Raw genomic sequence first — 17,107 nt, 5'->3', positions numbered from 1 at the left:
AACAAATTCTTACATATAGCAATTTCTGTCATTTGTTGATTTGTTGATTCTTTATCCTCCCCTTCCATATGAGAACTTCATCATTTACTAATAAAAAATCTCCCCTTGTCTCACTCTCTTTCATAAATTCCTCGTCACATGAACCCACTCTTACTTCTGTCCTTTTCAGTCAAATGAAGAATCTAAAAGTCGAGCCCTATGAATTGTACATTTGTTAGCTTAACAAATTGTCATTTGCTAATGATAGATATATTTGTAGAAGTGAAACTTGTTTAAAGAAATATGTTTGATTTATCTTAGGATAACTTGTTTCCTTATCATGCATTGTATTTTATGTCAATGAAAACTCAATTGTTTACACAACTATTTTCACAATATTGTAGAATTATATATACATATATACATAACTAGTTTACAATAACTTTTCAAACTAGGTTATTACTTCTTTTTTTCCAAAAAAAAACTCCTTCCATTAGTTATAAAATTTTACATATGAGATTAATATATACAAATCCCTGTAGGGACGCGATAGGTCCATCTTATGTGGATGCCCACCGACTCAATAAAGGGGGAGGTCGACCATTGCTGTATGAAGGCTAGTCGTTGTCTTTCAACTCCATCGGAGTCGACCTTGAGGCCATCATATTGGCTTTTTAGAGTGGCTACAACTTCACTCCATATCTCTTGCATTAACACTATTGGTTGTGCGTTTTGGTTGGAGAAGACCTGTCTACACCGTTGTTTCCATAGAGTCCAAAGAGTTATTAGGCTAACCAATTCCAACACAACTTGAGATTTGGCATTGATAGGAGTTGAGTGGACATTGTTGATGGTGGAGAAAAAAACCTCTTGTGCTTTTATCACCAAAGCCATCCCCTCCTGATGCTCGTCTCTGTCAATTGGGGCTTGCCATGATAGCCAACGAAGCGTTGCACATGATTAAGCCTTGCACCTGGCATAATTGTAATAAGCGGCCAACCCCCAACCATATTCAATGGGCCTCTAGGCAGTCCCACAAAGCGTGTCGGATTGATTCTATTGCATTTGGGCAAACTACACAATTAGGAGAGTTAAGGTTCCCACATTGCCATGCACCAACCAGTAGTGACCTATGTATTAATAGCCATTGGAAAGGGGTGATTTGTCGTACATGTTGTTGTTTCCAAAAAAAAATTCCAAAACCTGGTGATAATTGTGTGAGGAACATGATATGTTTGCCAGACCTTTGCAGCAACCGCCCCTCGGGCGGTTTGAGCAGCTAGAATATGGTGACCCAATCTAGTTGTGAATTGAAAGAAAGGGATGGGTTTGCATATAGCAACACCTTTGAGGCTTGAATAATGATGCTCTTATTGAGGATTTTAAATTGTGGCATAAAAAGTAAAGAATATATATTCTATGGATACTTAAAACAATGTAAAAACACATACCTTGGGTTTAGGGGTACTTTGTGATCTCTCATGTCAATGCAATGCATAAATGCGACAATGAAGTTGATGTAATGATAAAGAGGTGGAAGCACACACATCATAATGTTATGCCTAAATTAAATTATCACAATTTGATGATATGAGAAAGCACAACAAAAATGAAGAAGATGGCAACAATGATGTTGATGCTATCATTGGTGATCTCATAAGAAGAGAAAGAAACATTTAGCATTGTGCATTCCATACCACAAGGAATGCCTTTCATGTGAAATATTTTTCCAGTGTCTTCGTGAAAGAAAATGAGGAATATAAGAAATGTTTAGTCTAATATGAGACCAACTCTTAATTCTCATTTAAATGATAGAGATGTTATATTGGTTAAATCATCTTAAAATCCTTAATACTTAACGAAATTCCCGAGTTTGAAGAGAGTAAGCCCAATAAGTTTATTAAAACCTCGAGTGAACAAATTTAGGATTCGTATTTGCAATACACATCCCAAATAGTATTTGAAAATGTCCATTCACATGCAAAGGAAATCTATAGACTATGACAATCAACGGAATAAGAATGGAACTGATTGCTAACAATGAGAATACCATAATTTTGAATTTAATGTCATCAATAGATGAGCAACCTTGAAAAAAAAATACTAATGTCTATAACAATATCAAGTTTTGTGGGCAAGCAAAGGTACATAGCAATGGACTAACAAGTCAAAATGTTATCATCCTTGTGGGTTGGTAAGAGCTTAGCCTTAGGTCCTAAAGGGTATTAGGTAATGGCTATGGTTAATATTACGGGCATAACTATAAGTTAGCTTTTGGTAGTTTTTAGGGAAAAGTATCAGGATACCCCTGGAAGTTCGTTTATTTACCAAAATGCCCTTGGAAGTTCCAAATTTACCAAACTACCCTATGTCCAAAAAATTACACTTTATAAAGTAATTATACACTCAAATCTACAAATCCTATTTACCAAAGATGGAAGAAATGGACCTGAACTAGCCCTATTTAACAAATATTTGAGTGTATAATTACTTTATAAAGTGTATTTTTTTGGACATAGGGGTAGTTTGGTAAATTTGGAACTTCCAGGGGCATTCTGGTAAATAGATGAATTTCCAGGGGTATCCTAGTACTTTTCCCTAGTTTTTATTACAATTTCATACACATGAGGATAAGAGTGTGAGGGCTAATCGAGAATGCAAAGAAGGGCGAATGCCCTCGAGGGTTGTCTCAATTCCCAAGATTACATTCTCAATTAACCCTCACACTCTTACATTGTCTATAGAAAACAACGATAATAACTACCATAGGGTAAGGTATGGTTATGTTTGTAACAATCAACAATGCTCAAGACATACTACAAATATCTTGGTTATTTGGGATGATGTTGAGAATGAATGGAATTGTTAAATTGATATTACAAATGAAGAGGTTGTACCTCATAATATTTGAACCTAGCAAGCATGCCAATTCAAGTTTGCGAGCTTTTTCAACTACCACTTGTCCTTCCACACTAACTAATAGAAACTAAGATCATATATGTTGGAGTTTCAATAATCAAAGCAAAGAAGGGAATAATAAGGTTTAGCTTTAGAGCTAGTGAACAACCTACTTTTATTAAAAGAGCACATATCCGCATAACCACTATATTTTGTTCATTCACGAGAATAAGTTTTAAGTTTAGAATGTTGTCATTCTACAAGTTAGATTCAAAGTGATCCACATGAGATGGAGATTCAATATTCCTTTCTAGTAAAAGCCCTTGCAATGAGTGTCAGCATTTAAGTCTCGTCATTGCAACTTATTATGGGTTGTCATATGCTCAATTGGAGACAATATCATTACACAATAACCTCTCCATGTCGAATATAATTGGTGTGAGGTATTGTCCTCATAGGTTTTGAAAGTGTAACATAAAGTTATTAAACTTGTGGTGGAACATCGCCCAAAAGTAAGAAGAATAAATGTACAAATAATGCAGTGTGTCATATGAATCTATGATGCGTTGCCTCTCTTTTGTGCATGTATTTATGATTTATGATGAGAGTGGACGGGAGAGGAATTAGTAGTCACACAAGTAAACGATGCATTAAGTATGGCACCAATAATACTATATTAGTAAAATATGCTAACATAAATAGACCTACTTATTGATCCAATGGTGATTTGTAGAGAGAGTAGAAGAGAGAGAATTCATAAGTTAATGGTGAATTTGTGTATGGAATTAGGTGAACATATTTCTTTTTGATAAGCAGGCGTATGGGTGAAATATATATATATAAAGGGAGCAATGTTTTTTTGTATGACAACACTTATTTGAACAAGCAGACATCCAAGCATATTCCTTTTCTCTAATCAAAACATCACACAAAACTTACCTTCCTCCATAACCAAAACACACGAGTGAAAAGTATCGTAAGCAAACGATCACAACAAAACCACCCCATTATATCAAATGCAATAAAGTGTATGTTGTTTATATTTTTATTCAAGACTACTGAAAATTCCCTCGTCAAATTTAAGGCTTCGAAGTGTACGAAATGTAAGCTTAGATGCAAATTTAGGCTGTACATATGCTTGATCCTCCTACTTTCATGTGGAACGAACATTTAGGTTACCTTTGATAATGATTATCAAGCGGGGTTTAAGCTAAAGTGTAGGCCAAGTATACGTTGTCCCCTTTAAGTGTGTGTTCAATCTTACTTTACAGTATATGTGATGTGTATGTAGGGCACGAGTTTGTTCGAAAGAAAACGTTTGGTAATATATATTTGAGAATAAACAGGTATACTCTTGCAATTTTTTTTCTTCACGACTTACATAGACACACACATATAATTCTTTAATAAACTAGAAGAGAAAAGTTTTTCATTAAGAAGTGTAGGTTTTCGGAATGAACTTTCCCCAACCAAATGAAAAAACACTCCTTGCTATAAGTAAAAAGAGTGACTTGTAGCTTTGTCAAAAGAAAGGCATGGGGCTAGTTAGAGGTGGCACGAGACCTCGCAAGCGGCAACAACAAAAAAGAGCAAAGCGATTGGTAATGGTTGGGGGCATCATAGGCCGTAAGGACTAGTCGGCGCAACTCAAGCATCCGACCCGAACGAGATTGAAAAAAAAGAACCCGGAAAACAAAGTCGGGAGGGAGTGTAAGATTAGACAATGAAGCCGGTGTGGTGTGTGTGTGTGTGTGTGTGTGTGTGTGTGTGTGACCTCAACATGTCTCTCTTTCTTTCTCTTGTAAAGAAGATACATACTCAATAATAACAAACGATGAGCAAAGCTCATTATTGCGTATTCATACGGTTCGTTTTTTTATACGATACATGATACAGATACGTATGTATGCACATACACAGATTTAATTATGTACATATACATATACATATATGTATGTTCAGGCACGCAGGTATTATTTATTTATTATGAAAGTGCCCTTCAAATAGATCAGAGACGAAGCCCATTTTGAAGAAGCCCAATTTTGTTCTGATTTTTTCAATCAATTTGCGTGTGTGTTTGTGAGTGTATGCGTGCGCCTGCACACACACACACACACACACACACCATCACCTGCAGCTTCCTTCTTCTTCTTCTTCTTCTTCTTCCTGATCACATCTTCCTCCTCCGCATTTCTTCTTCTTTCTTCTTCGTCCATATCAGGCGCATTAATCAGACATCGAGAGGGAAAGACAAGAAAAAGAAGAAGATGGAACAATCTCCATCGCCATGCCCGCCGCATCAGGTGTGCGAATTCTTCTTCTAATGCTTTGCGTCTCTTCTATTTCATTCGTCTTAGCTGCATCATGGATCTAGCTATCCCTTCTTCTGCTTCCTTTTCCTACAATTTCATTCATATTAACCCCGCGCCATTGATCAATCTGTGCCTTTCTCCTTGTCCTTTTCTTCATAATCATCATTCTTTTTCTTTTACGATGTCATTACGATTTTCGTGCATTTTATTCTTCTGCTTTGTGTGCCTTTCACGTTTTCTTTCACTACTACCGGATACTAGCTGCACCATTTGTAAATACTTCGGTTTCTTCAGAGAGTTTCGTCCGTTTCCTTCAATGCCAGTATTAAGTACCGGCACCATGCTAAAACAAAGCATCTTCTTTCTTTCTTTCTTTCTTCTTCACCGAGTTCCTTTCATGATTTCATTCATCTGGGCCATTGCTCAAGTATTTTCCTGTGCTATCTGCTTCTTCTTCCTCTTTTCGCAAGGCTTCTTCTTCTTTATTGGACTTGAGTCATCCATCCATACAGGTTTTCTTTCTTTCTCTTTCACTGTTCGTTTAAATATCATCAACAGCTTCTCCAAGTCTTCTTACCTTTTCTGCTTCATTGCCTTAAATTTTAAATCTTGATATCAGCAATTCGCACCATTTCACCCTGTTTTCCGTCTGTCTATGTCTCTTTCTATTAATCACACCGTTCTTTATATAAGTATTGTTAAGCTCTCATAAACTTCAGTTTCATGTGACGATTGGATTAGTTCCATTCTGAAAGAAATTAATTACATTGGAAGTTGCTTTCTTGATGCTAATTCTTTGATATAAGATTCTCGTGCATTCCACACTTTCATAGTAGTACCAAAAATCTTCTTTGCACCCATTATAGGTATGAAATTATCCAGCTTATAATTTGTACATTTCCATGATAAAATGTTAAATTATTGTCAGACTGTAATATACATAATTATGAGTAAATTATAAGTCTATTTCAATAAACTGTAGTACAAGAAGGGCAAAGAAAACCATTATATTTCCATAACATTCACATGTAAATTATTACTGAGTTATAAAATTCCGGTAGTTGGGAATGTTAACAATCTCAAGGTAAATCAATCTGTGTATCAAAATATATGATGAATATGTTCGTTGATTGCCATCTGATCTGCAGATATATGAATGGCAGGACAGCTGTGAGACCATTGTATGTTTGCATCATCTTGAATTAAGAACCTGTTCATTCTTTCTGTTTGGAATGCAAAGACATACTATATAATCTATATATTTGAATCCGATCTGTAGATTTAGGGATTATGGATTTATGTATGAAAATGTCCTTTTAACTTGCTGAATAATTAGAGGAAGTAATATCATATGGATTACGGAAACTTTTCCGCATCAAGATGTTTGGAATGTAAAGGCATACTATACAATCAATATTTTAATATTAATATATTTGCATCTGATCTGCAGAATTTTTCCATGTTCCTTAATTTATGTGTGGAAGTGTTGTTTAAATTGCTGAATAATTAGACGAAGTAAGATCTATATGGACTACAGTAACTTTTCCTTCCAAAATATAGATTTTGTTTTCCACGTCAAGGTGTTGTCGGTTTCCTCGTCATTCTCGCAGAAAACATTTCTCCAATGCTTAAATCAAAGATATCTCTTTTCTTTTCTGGTTCTTCTCGTAGCAATTGTGACCTCGTGGTTCTTTTTTCTACTCTAAAAGTTTCTCGTTCCAATACATACATGATACAAGACTTAACTACAGCGTGCCAGTATGATATTTTCGACCTCTTTTTAACTTTTTCCAAATGACAAAGTGATGACCTGAACCAAAAATCAGGGGGGAACCGACCTTTTTCTCTCTTTTCCTGGGTTGACTAAGCCAATAGAAAACTCAAGGGCATTTGGAGACACAAAAAGCAAGATCGGGGGCTAAGTCTAAGGATAATTGGGAGTTAGTCCCTCTATATAAAATGACGAACATGTTTGCATATCCGCAATGGTGGACCTTTTGCAAAATCAAAATGTATTTTTTTATCTTAGACAAACGTCATCTTCTTTTGTATATACACCAATTTGAACATGCGCTTTTGTTTTGATAATTAGCTGACTATTGAGTAAACTAGGGTATCACCAATTCTTTATAAGAACATACTATAATGTTCCCATACAGGAGGAGGAATTAGAGTTCAAACACAAAGAACCTAATTATTTACTTATACGACAAGGAGACAAGTTTTCATATGTAATAGTTCCTTCTTTCTTAGAGAAAGAGCTCTGCTTTACTGATCACAATAAGACTAAGTTGGATCCCACATATGAGCGATGTTGTCTTCGAAAGGAGGATCACATTCATGCCCATGTTCACAATGGTGATTCCATTGAAGATATTCTTCTAGAGGTAATTACAATCTCTGGTTTAATGATTCTCTTTGTTTGATTGATTGATAATTATTATGTAAACTTTCCTCTGATCCATTTTTTATTATTTCAGTGTATGGATGGAGGTGGATGCAATCTTGCTTTCCCATGGGATCTCCAAAGTTCGTGCTCTTTACCATATAACGATGAACATCATGAACATGGAGACGATAGTCATCATGTGCGTCAAGAAGGGTGTGACCATGAGCAAATTTCTCAAGGAGATCAAATAGATTGTTTGATGCCCCTGAGTGACGGTTCCTTTATGTTGAGTCATAGGCATGTAAGTGATGGCAAATTTCATGAACATGGTTGCTTTGTAAAAGTTGGAGAATCACAAGGAAGATCAGGAAATTGCTCTAAACGTTTCTTTGATCTATTTCAATATCGATGTCCCCATAGTAACAAAAATAATAATATAGATGGTATAGACATTAGAAACTCTACAGATACATCTTCAAAAAAATGCTTGAACCCAAATCTTCCTGAACATTTAGAAATGTCTCATGTACCAATCCCTCCCATATTGCAAGAAGAGCACGTTGTAATACCCGTAGATAATTGTGGAATTGAACCAAAAAAATTGAAGAAAACCATCATCGATGTTCTAGGGATTTGTTGCCCTGCAGAAGCTCCTCTAATCAAGATGCTTCTCAAACCTGTCCCTGGAGTTCAAGAAGTTTCTGTGAACGTGGCAATGAAGACAGTGACAGTGCACCATGACCCCGTAACAGTACCACCTGTGAGGCTAGGTACCAACCCTCTTTTCCTCCTTTTGCTTAAAATCTCCATAACTGGTTATAATAGGGCAATGCACCAACATACCCTAGTTTTTTATTTCCCAGTGCCCATGCATTTTTATATCATTCTCCAAATGAGACATCCCAAAGAGAACGATTATACTCTCAATTTGTTACCTTTCTCAAATATACGGTGCCATTTCAGAAATTATATGGTCACTTCACACATTATTTTCTCTTTCGGGTTAACCAAGGGCATTTGGGAAATAACAAAGCCCAGGGGCATTTGGGAAATAAAGGAAAATGCAGAGATATTTCGGATTTTTCTCCTTTTCCTCAAGTTCTATACTTCGTTAAGGATTTTATTGATTTAAAAACTTGTTTATGAAAAAACAGTGAAATTATTGAATAGTGCACAGCTAGAAGCCAACATTCATGTCACTGGAGAGTGGAAAGCAGGGCACAAATGGCCATCACCATATACTATTGCTTCTGGATTGCTACTCCTTGTATCACTTTTCTCTTATGTATATGGTCCACTTAAGTGGGTGGGTCTTGGAGCAGTAGCAGTGGGCATACCATATATACTAATGAAAAGCTTTGTATCATTGCGGCAGTTGGTACTAGACATAAATGTTTTGGTGCTTATTGCAGGCAAGTATTATTTCTCGTACATACATTGGTGTCACATTGCACCAGATTTAACTGAGACCTCAAGATGAAAGACTCATATAATATCTATGTTGCAATAAATCCAGTGACTGGTGCCATTGCTCTTGGTGACTACTTGGAAGCGGGTGCGATCGTGTTTCTTTTCACCCTTGCAGATTGGCTGGAGTCGAGGTCTAGTGATAAGGTATGCACCATATTCTGTTGTCTCTACCATCGTATATCACTTTAAGTTTCAGACATTTTTTTCCACTTGTGTTGAGACTGCCAAGCAATCCATTTCACCAGTCAGGGTGAACCTAACAAGGATCGAACCCACGTCTGGGTATGCCTGCCAGTTTCTGAGAAATTGAGTAGGATTGCCTTTTGTATTATTTACTCATCCGCTCTCCAGTTCTCAAGCAAGCAAGTCCTACATTGATGAACTTTGGTGCATCCTCATAGTATGTAAAGCGTGATTTTATGTCTTTGATGTAATTGTTGAACATGATGTAGCTGGCAACATGTCCCCAGCACAATCTGCCTCCTTTTTTTGAAGGTCTTATTTTAAGCATTAGAAAGCATTATCCTGCCTCTGCGTCATGATTTATCTACTCTCTGTTGAGTATCCTCCATGGACTTGGATTTGGAAGACTAACATGTTTTCCTTTGCCTTTTGGTCTATTTCTCTTCTTTCCTCATCATTATTTCTCTTCTTATTTAATTGTTGCTTATTTTCTTCTATTTATTTCTCATCTGGTAAAATTTCCAAAGCACTCCCACTGGGAGAGGAACTGACAAAAACAGACCACCAATCAAAGGCAGGTGCACCATCATCTTCCTTACTTTGTTAGAGATCGACATCTTGTTAGAAGTCAAAGTCTGATGCTCAAGGTCCACTTAAGTGTGTTACATGGATAACCATGGTCCTCTGTTTGTAACCTGCCCCATTGTGTGGATCTTTGGTTTTGTCAATGACACAACTGGCTAGGTGTGTTACATGGATAGCTATGGTTCATAGCCAGCTCTGCCATTGGGCCTTGGTCTTGTTGATGACACTATCGATGGGTTAACAATGATAGTCTCACGTGCTATAAAAGTATGCATGCTTCCTCTTCAACAATATTAGCTGCTCCTGGCTCAGGCTGTTTTTCAATCAATGTGTCATATCCACTAAGGACTTCTTGCCAATGTAGATAAATCTGCTTATATTTAACAGTGGGTAGATTATGCTATCTCAGCCTTGTTGCCAGGTCTTGGCTCTGGCTATCAGCTGATTTATATACCTCTAAAGCTTCACACCATACATCTGCAAGACTGCTACCAACTGCTTGCTCAACATCCGTCCTCCATCATCCACTGGATGAGTTTGTTGATTCATGCTTTCAGTTTACGCTTAATGCACAACACATCAGTCCAACAAAACCTTATCGAAGCTTCCTGTGATTATTTTCATGTGATGACCTTCCATTTCGGGCAGTTCTCTCTATTTTTTCATTTCTTCACACCTTCCATTATGGGCAGTTCTTTCTATTTTTTCATATCTTCACAGCCATTCACCCATGTTATGGGAAGCTTCTCACTTACCTTATAGTGTCAGATACGCTGGGGCATCCTAGTGACTTACATTATTGTCAGGTACTGAGATTTTTCTCAGGTCTTCCTTACCTTTTCATTGTAATTAATCTTACATTATAATTTTACAGTTTATGACATATGTTTTTGGTCTCATAAGGTTCATGCTCTTCAATACTGGATAGGAGCACTTAACCTTACAACTTTACTTACTTGTCACATAAAAACATATTATGTTCCCATGGTTTTTGTTCATACATGACGTGTACCTCATGTGCATGTAATTTATATCTGATATGTCATCAGATTCAGCCGTCCACACCACATTTTTTACCTAATGTTCCTCTCATAACTCCTGAGAAGAAGTGCTGCCAAAAGGAATTTGCAAGGTCTTTGTAACTTTTGAACTTGTCGGACAGGTACTGGAACTGGGATACGAGTCCTTTGGCTTCTTTATAAAGGTTTCTGTCCTCTGAATATTTTTATACAAAAGCTAGAACTAATTCTGGCAATGGAAATCATTTTAGTCACTCTGAAATGCCACCATTGCTTCGCTTCCATTGTTGCAACCAAGAATCAGCTGACATGAAGGTTTTAATCCTCAACTTTTTGGTGCAACATTTTTGCTCACAAATTGATTGTTGTTGCTTGTTCCTGTTTGTATGTTGCTCAATCCACAATGCACATGCTGGGGATGTTGTTTTGGGATAGTAAGTTCCTTAGGCAGTATCACCAAAGCATTCTCAATGGGGTATAACTAACAAGAACAAGTCATGGGTCAGAATGTCTTTCCAGTTCCTATAGGAGTAGACCTAAAACTTTTCTTGCATCCCTTGATAAGGAAAGCATAACCTTCACATGTGCATCAGAAAAGACATGAGATTCCCTAGTGTGGAAGCTCTCCAACGCTCGATGCAAAACATGTCTCACTCTCTAAATACACAGGCAATCCTGGTGTATTTACCTATAGGCGGACGAAAACTAAACTCTAATGGGCATAGCAAAGAGGTTTATATGCATAATTGCGTCTAGCCCTTAGACATGACCTTCATACAAAGTTTCTCCATCAGCCCCAACAATGTTTCTGCATTATTCACAACATTATGAGCTCTGTATGACAATAAGACTTCTTCTGAAAAACACTAACATGATCGAATAAAATAAAAATCATAGCGGGAAGATATATAATGACTTCTCAAAATACAAACATGATCCAATATAGTGGGAAAATGTCAATACGACATCTTTGACGACATTGATGCGTTGATCAAATATAGTAGGTTGAGGTCTTATAATGAACATGAATTGATCACAGGCTCGACGAGCAATATCTATGGTGGCGAGCTTGGCTCCTCAGGATGCAGTTCTTGCTGATAATGAGACAAGGGTTCCTGTGGCAGAGATAAAAGTTGGAACAAGGATTTGTGTTAAAGCGGGAGAATTGATACCAATCGATGGTGTTGTTGCCTCGGGTAGGAGTGCAGTTGATGAGAGCAGTTTAACAGGTGAATCATTTCCTGTAGAGAAAGAGGTTGGAGGACGAGTTTGGGCAGGCACAATAAATCTCACAGGTAAATAATTATGTCTTCCCTGGACTTCATATTGTGTATACTATAAACATGATAACACTCACCATTTTAGTTTCATTACACTATGTTTTAACTCGCTTTTATATTGATACTTTGAATATGATACTCCATGGTGTCGTTCTCGTTCATACAATGAATACGATATTATTCAAATAAATTTTTTCATTAATATCATGGACACCACTGCTTTTCAGAAACTAGTGGAAAAGTTTTTGAGAAATGTTTGTATTGCTTTTCAGGATACATTTGTGTTGAAACAATTGCCTTAGCTGAGGAGTCTGCAGTGGCAAGGATGATAAGATTAGTAGAAGATGCACAATTACACCGATCTCACATGGAACAACTAGTGGAGAAGTGTGCTAAAATTTATACTCCAAGTAAATATCTGTTTAAATGTTCACAGAATTCCCTATCGTGATTAATTTAATGGATAGATTCACTAAATAAAAAAAGATGCGACCTAAATTTTAAATTTTTTCTATTGGAACCTCATTGGACCTTCCATTTCAATTGAAATTTGCCAATATTTTCTATAGCAAACTGGTTGAATATTTTGTTTCAATCGTTGTCTTTTTTAGAACTTTTTTACAATTGTTATTTCGCTTAGAATCTAATACTTGTTTCTGTAGGGCCTTTTGTTTCAAGTTTTGTTACACTCATTTTGTTTGAAGTGTTGTGGTGCTCACCTTTTGTCTCAATTGTCATTTCTCTTTATTTGTGCAGTTGTATTGCTTATTGCAATACTCATTGCAGTGATCCCAGTGCTTGCCCATGCAAATGATGTTAGACATTGGCTGTATTTGGCACTTACACTTCTTGTGGTTGCGTGTCCTTGTGCACTGGTTATATCTACACCTATTGCAACTACATGTGCCATTGCTCAAGCCGCTCGAACAGGGCTTATTATAAAAGGTGGAAAGCACTTGGAGGCTCTTGGGCAAATCAATGTCCTCGCCATGGACAAAACAGGCACTCTAACTGAAGGATATTTTCAAGTTATAGAAATCCAACCACTGAAAGATACTGTGGATACACACAAACTCTTGCACTGGTAAACATAATACTTCTAAGACTAAAAACCTTGTGCATGAATATGACGCTGGGGTATAATTCCTTCTTTTTTCAACCAATATATCTACATGCTCCCCAGGGTTTCCTCGATAGAAAGTAAATCAAGCCATCCCATGGCATCTGCTATTGTAGACTATGCAAGGCTGCATGGAGCTGAACCAAATGGAGATGTGGTTGATTTTACAATACTAGTTGGAGAGGGTGTGAGTGGTAAAGTGTGTGGCCATGAAATTTGCATTGGGAACGATCGTATGGCTAACAGACTACAATGGACAGAATGTAATTGATTATATTTGGCCTCAGATGTTTATATAAGTCTTCCATTTAACACAAAGTGTCATTTTTATATCTTGGAATGGTTGTGTATAGATGAGATTGGTAATTCATCAATTCTGGAGAGATGGAAAACCCAGGGTTTAACAATCTGTTGGGTTGGTGTGGATGGTGTACCTCAACTCATCCTCAGTGCGGGTGATCAGCTTCGAATAGAGGCAGTTACAGCTGTGAAAACCATAAGGGTATGAATGTGCTAGATAAATAATTTCCTTTTGCTTACTTGGGTGATGGTTGAATTTCCTTAACTATGATGGCAGATTTGAGAACCTATTATGCCAAAGTATTTGGATTATTTTCAGTTTAATATATACTCCCGTGAATCTTCAACTAAAGCAATAAAGTCAAATGAAGAATATTTTTTGAAACTGCTCTATTTAATTGAAAAGTTTGACTTTTCCTTCCTAGAAAGTACTCTTCCAAGGCCTTTGATAGTTGCCCGATGTTAAAAGATTCTTTCACAGAATTTTCCTGATATACACTAGATCAGTCCACTTCAAAATCTACTAGATCCTTCATGTGAACCCTACAGTATCATATATTTTGGAAAAGTGCCCTCCAAGATACAATGCAATTCCTATGCATGGAATTATAATGGGTGGAATTTTTCATTCTAATTTTGTACTATCATGTAGGTATGCATTAATATGAAAATTAAAGGGAATGAATGTGTAAGGAAAAACATGAGAAGCAATTATGCACAATATTGGCCTAACAATAAGTTATTTGTATATGTCATAAGAATTTAGGCATTCGGATAGCAATGCTCACTGGAGACAGCCTGGCCGCGGCTAATGTTGCACAAGAAAAGGTAAAGTGAAGAACATTTAGTTTTATGGTCCAACTCTTCTATTTGTAATGATTAATCCTATAATATGTACTCAAACTTTTCAGCTGGGAGAAATTGATGTATATGCTCGTTGTCTTCCGGAACACAAAGTTGAGTTGATTCAGAAATTGAAGGCTATGGGTCGGACAGGTATGGTAGGGGATGGTATAAATGATGCACCAGCACTAGCTGCTGCTGATGTGGGCATTGCCATGGGTGTTGCTGGTACTGCAATTGCTATGGAAACAGCTGATATTGCATTGATGACAAATGATCTAAGAAAGCTCAGTATTGCTATCAATCTTGCTCGGAAAGCTCGAACGAAGATTCAGCAAAACATCTTCTTATCTATTGCAACCAAACTCTTTGTTTTCATTCTTTCAGCAGTGGGTCATCCACATCTCTGGCTTGCAGTTTTAGCAGATGTCGGCACTTGTTTGGCTGTAATCTTCAATAGTATGTTACTTTTGGAAATGAAGAAAGATGGATCTAATCAGGTGAGTCACCATAAGCACCATCATCATAAGCAGTGTTGCCCAAGAAGCAGTCACATATGCATGAATGCTGAATTATGTAACTCAAATTATATAAGTTCTTCTTCAGCTTGTCCTCATGAGGAAAAGACAATATGTAGTGATGATACATGCAGTGATTTAGAAGTCAAAATCTGTCCTGAAAGATCATGTCATGAGGGCAAGTGTAGTGGTCAAAGAAATATCAGGAAGATAATGTATTTGTGTGATAAGAAACTCCACGATGATGAAGGGCACCCATCATCTTCATCTGAATATAACTCTTGCTGTAAAAAGATAACGGCGTCTACACAATGTGGTGAGAGTAAATCCAAATGCTGTCAGCAGAAAAAGAGAGAGATAATCAAATGTAATTGTGGCGGTAGCAAAAGAAATCATAACCATGAGCAAATATGTGATCATCTTGAAGGGACTGAAAACAGTTGTAAGATTACTACTCATCATGCAGCTAACACTGAAAAAAGTTGTGAGATAAAGCCCAAATCCTGTCAGATGGGAACTATAAAATATAGTACCAATTGTAGGTAACCACTCATCATGACTACAACCATGATGGGCATAATTTGTGATTGTTATAAGATATCTAGTCTCCATGGTAGGTATACTAACCAAAATGCAGGTGAATATTGTAGATCCGGTGTCATAAGCCGCAAGGATTAAATACAGTGTGGGAATGTAGACTACTGTCATAACAACACAAGTTGTGAATTGGCTGAAGGGAAGGACAGGTCTAGTGCAAAGATTTGTGAAAGCTCAATACATGGATTAGCGGATATACATCCTCATAGGAAAAACTTGCATCACCCATCCATAAAACATTGGGCTTCTAATGTTCTTAATATCTCTTGTTTATCTGGGTATAAAGCAGTTGGATTGAGAAATTCATGGAAATATTGTGCAAATATACAAGCTAGAAGGGATGAATGAAATGGAGAGCTCATGTGATATATGAAACCAAACAGGAGGGGAGAGTAGACGGGAGAGTATTCAAATAGATAAGAAAAATGAATGTGAAACATGTTGTACTGAAGGGGAAGATGCAAATATGGTGAACAATTGCTGCCAAATGCCATCTAATATCTCCAACCATCATCCAAGATTCTGACGGAAAAACTTTGGATTTGCATGTTCCCTCCTAGATAACATTGAGCACTGAAAGACTTGTGGAAACATGTGAAATAATTATAACCCTATATTCCTGAGTGTCTATTCATCAAACCATTTGAAATGGACCAATAAACCAATGAAATATCGCATAATAAATTGGCAAAAGCATTCATTATCATAGCGAGCTTGTTATTGAAGATGTAGGAGAATCCACCAGAAAAATCCTAAGATGTAATAATAATTAATAGGAGACTCCACTCATGAGACCCAAAAACAGCACAAAGAAAGCTATCTCCCCGTTTATAGAAGAGAGGGCTTTGTTTTCATTAGCTTGCCTCAAAACGTCGCAAGTGTGCTTAATGTCCATAATGCACAATAATGCATGATCTTTTCCTCGCAGAGAGATATATTGACCAGGTTTTTTGAATTATGAAAATTTAATTGAAGTTGTACAATTAGAGAATAGTAGAATTTATTAGCCTCATGCAGCTGTGGAAAACATTTCTTCATATTTGCAAAATTATAAATAGAGGGAGACTTGAACTGAAAATTTTCCTTATTTTGTGTCTATCTATATCACTATCAAACGTATCCTCAGACTCTATGTCTTTCGTTTATGATGGTGATCTATGATCTCCTTTAGCAAAAGAATCTTTGAAGGTTCGAAATTTTAACAACAGGCTAAATTTTTTATTCTCAACGAAAGAAATAAAGGTAGATAAATGTATGTATATTCTTTGCCTAACAGAGTTGCATGATGTGAGGAAAGAAAGAGAAAGCAATGAGAGAAATAAGCAAGAGCAAAAGAAAAACCAAGAAGAACTGAAGCACCAAAAAATATGCAATAAATGTGCTATGACAGCAAAAAAAATATGCAATTCACAAACAGTAATTACCTGATAGAGAGAGAGAGAGCGAGAGAGAGAGAGTATGTTTCTTCAGCTGTTTCTAAGTTTCTGCAGCCGGCTTTGAGATTCTTCGTCCGTTTCCTCAGACAGAGATTAAAGACAAATTCGAAAGAAATCTGGGATGCGCAGGGAAATATGAAATTCTAGGAAGATATCCATTCCAAAACAAAGAGGTTCA

The 17,107-nt window shown here is 36.7% G+C and overlaps 1 protein-coding gene across 1 annotated transcript; it reads left to right on the top strand.

The window, feature by feature from the left end:
* Window positions 1-4,951: 4,951 nt before the first annotated feature.
* On the top strand, window positions 4,952-16,430 carry LOC147868724 (cadmium/zinc-transporting ATPase HMA3-like). Its single transcript, XM_087322855.1, has 12 exons — window positions 4,952-5,180; window positions 7,352-7,576; window positions 7,670-8,348; window positions 8,733-8,990; window positions 9,095-9,192; window positions 11,875-12,130; window positions 12,388-12,525; window positions 12,872-13,199; window positions 13,299-13,498; window positions 13,589-13,737; window positions 14,295-14,363; window positions 14,447-16,430. The coding sequence occupies exons 1-12, from the start codon at window positions 4,965-4,967 to the stop codon at window positions 15,440-15,442; spliced, it is 3,612 nt and encodes a 1,203-aa protein (XP_087178981.1). The 5' UTR covers window positions 4,952-4,964; the 3' UTR covers window positions 15,443-16,430.
* Window positions 16,431-17,107: the final 677 nt, after the last annotated feature.

This window comes from Azolla caroliniana, unplaced genomic scaffold (genome assembly GCF_043228905.1).
Source record: "Azolla caroliniana isolate FFs.n. ecotype wild unplaced genomic scaffold, voAzoCaro1.0.p SCAF_1, whole genome shotgun sequence".
Lineage (NCBI taxonomy): Eukaryota > Viridiplantae > Streptophyta > Polypodiopsida > Salviniales > Salviniaceae > Azolla > Azolla caroliniana.
Note: the sequence above shows the minus strand (reverse complement) of the source record. Positions and strands in the feature narration are given on the sequence as shown.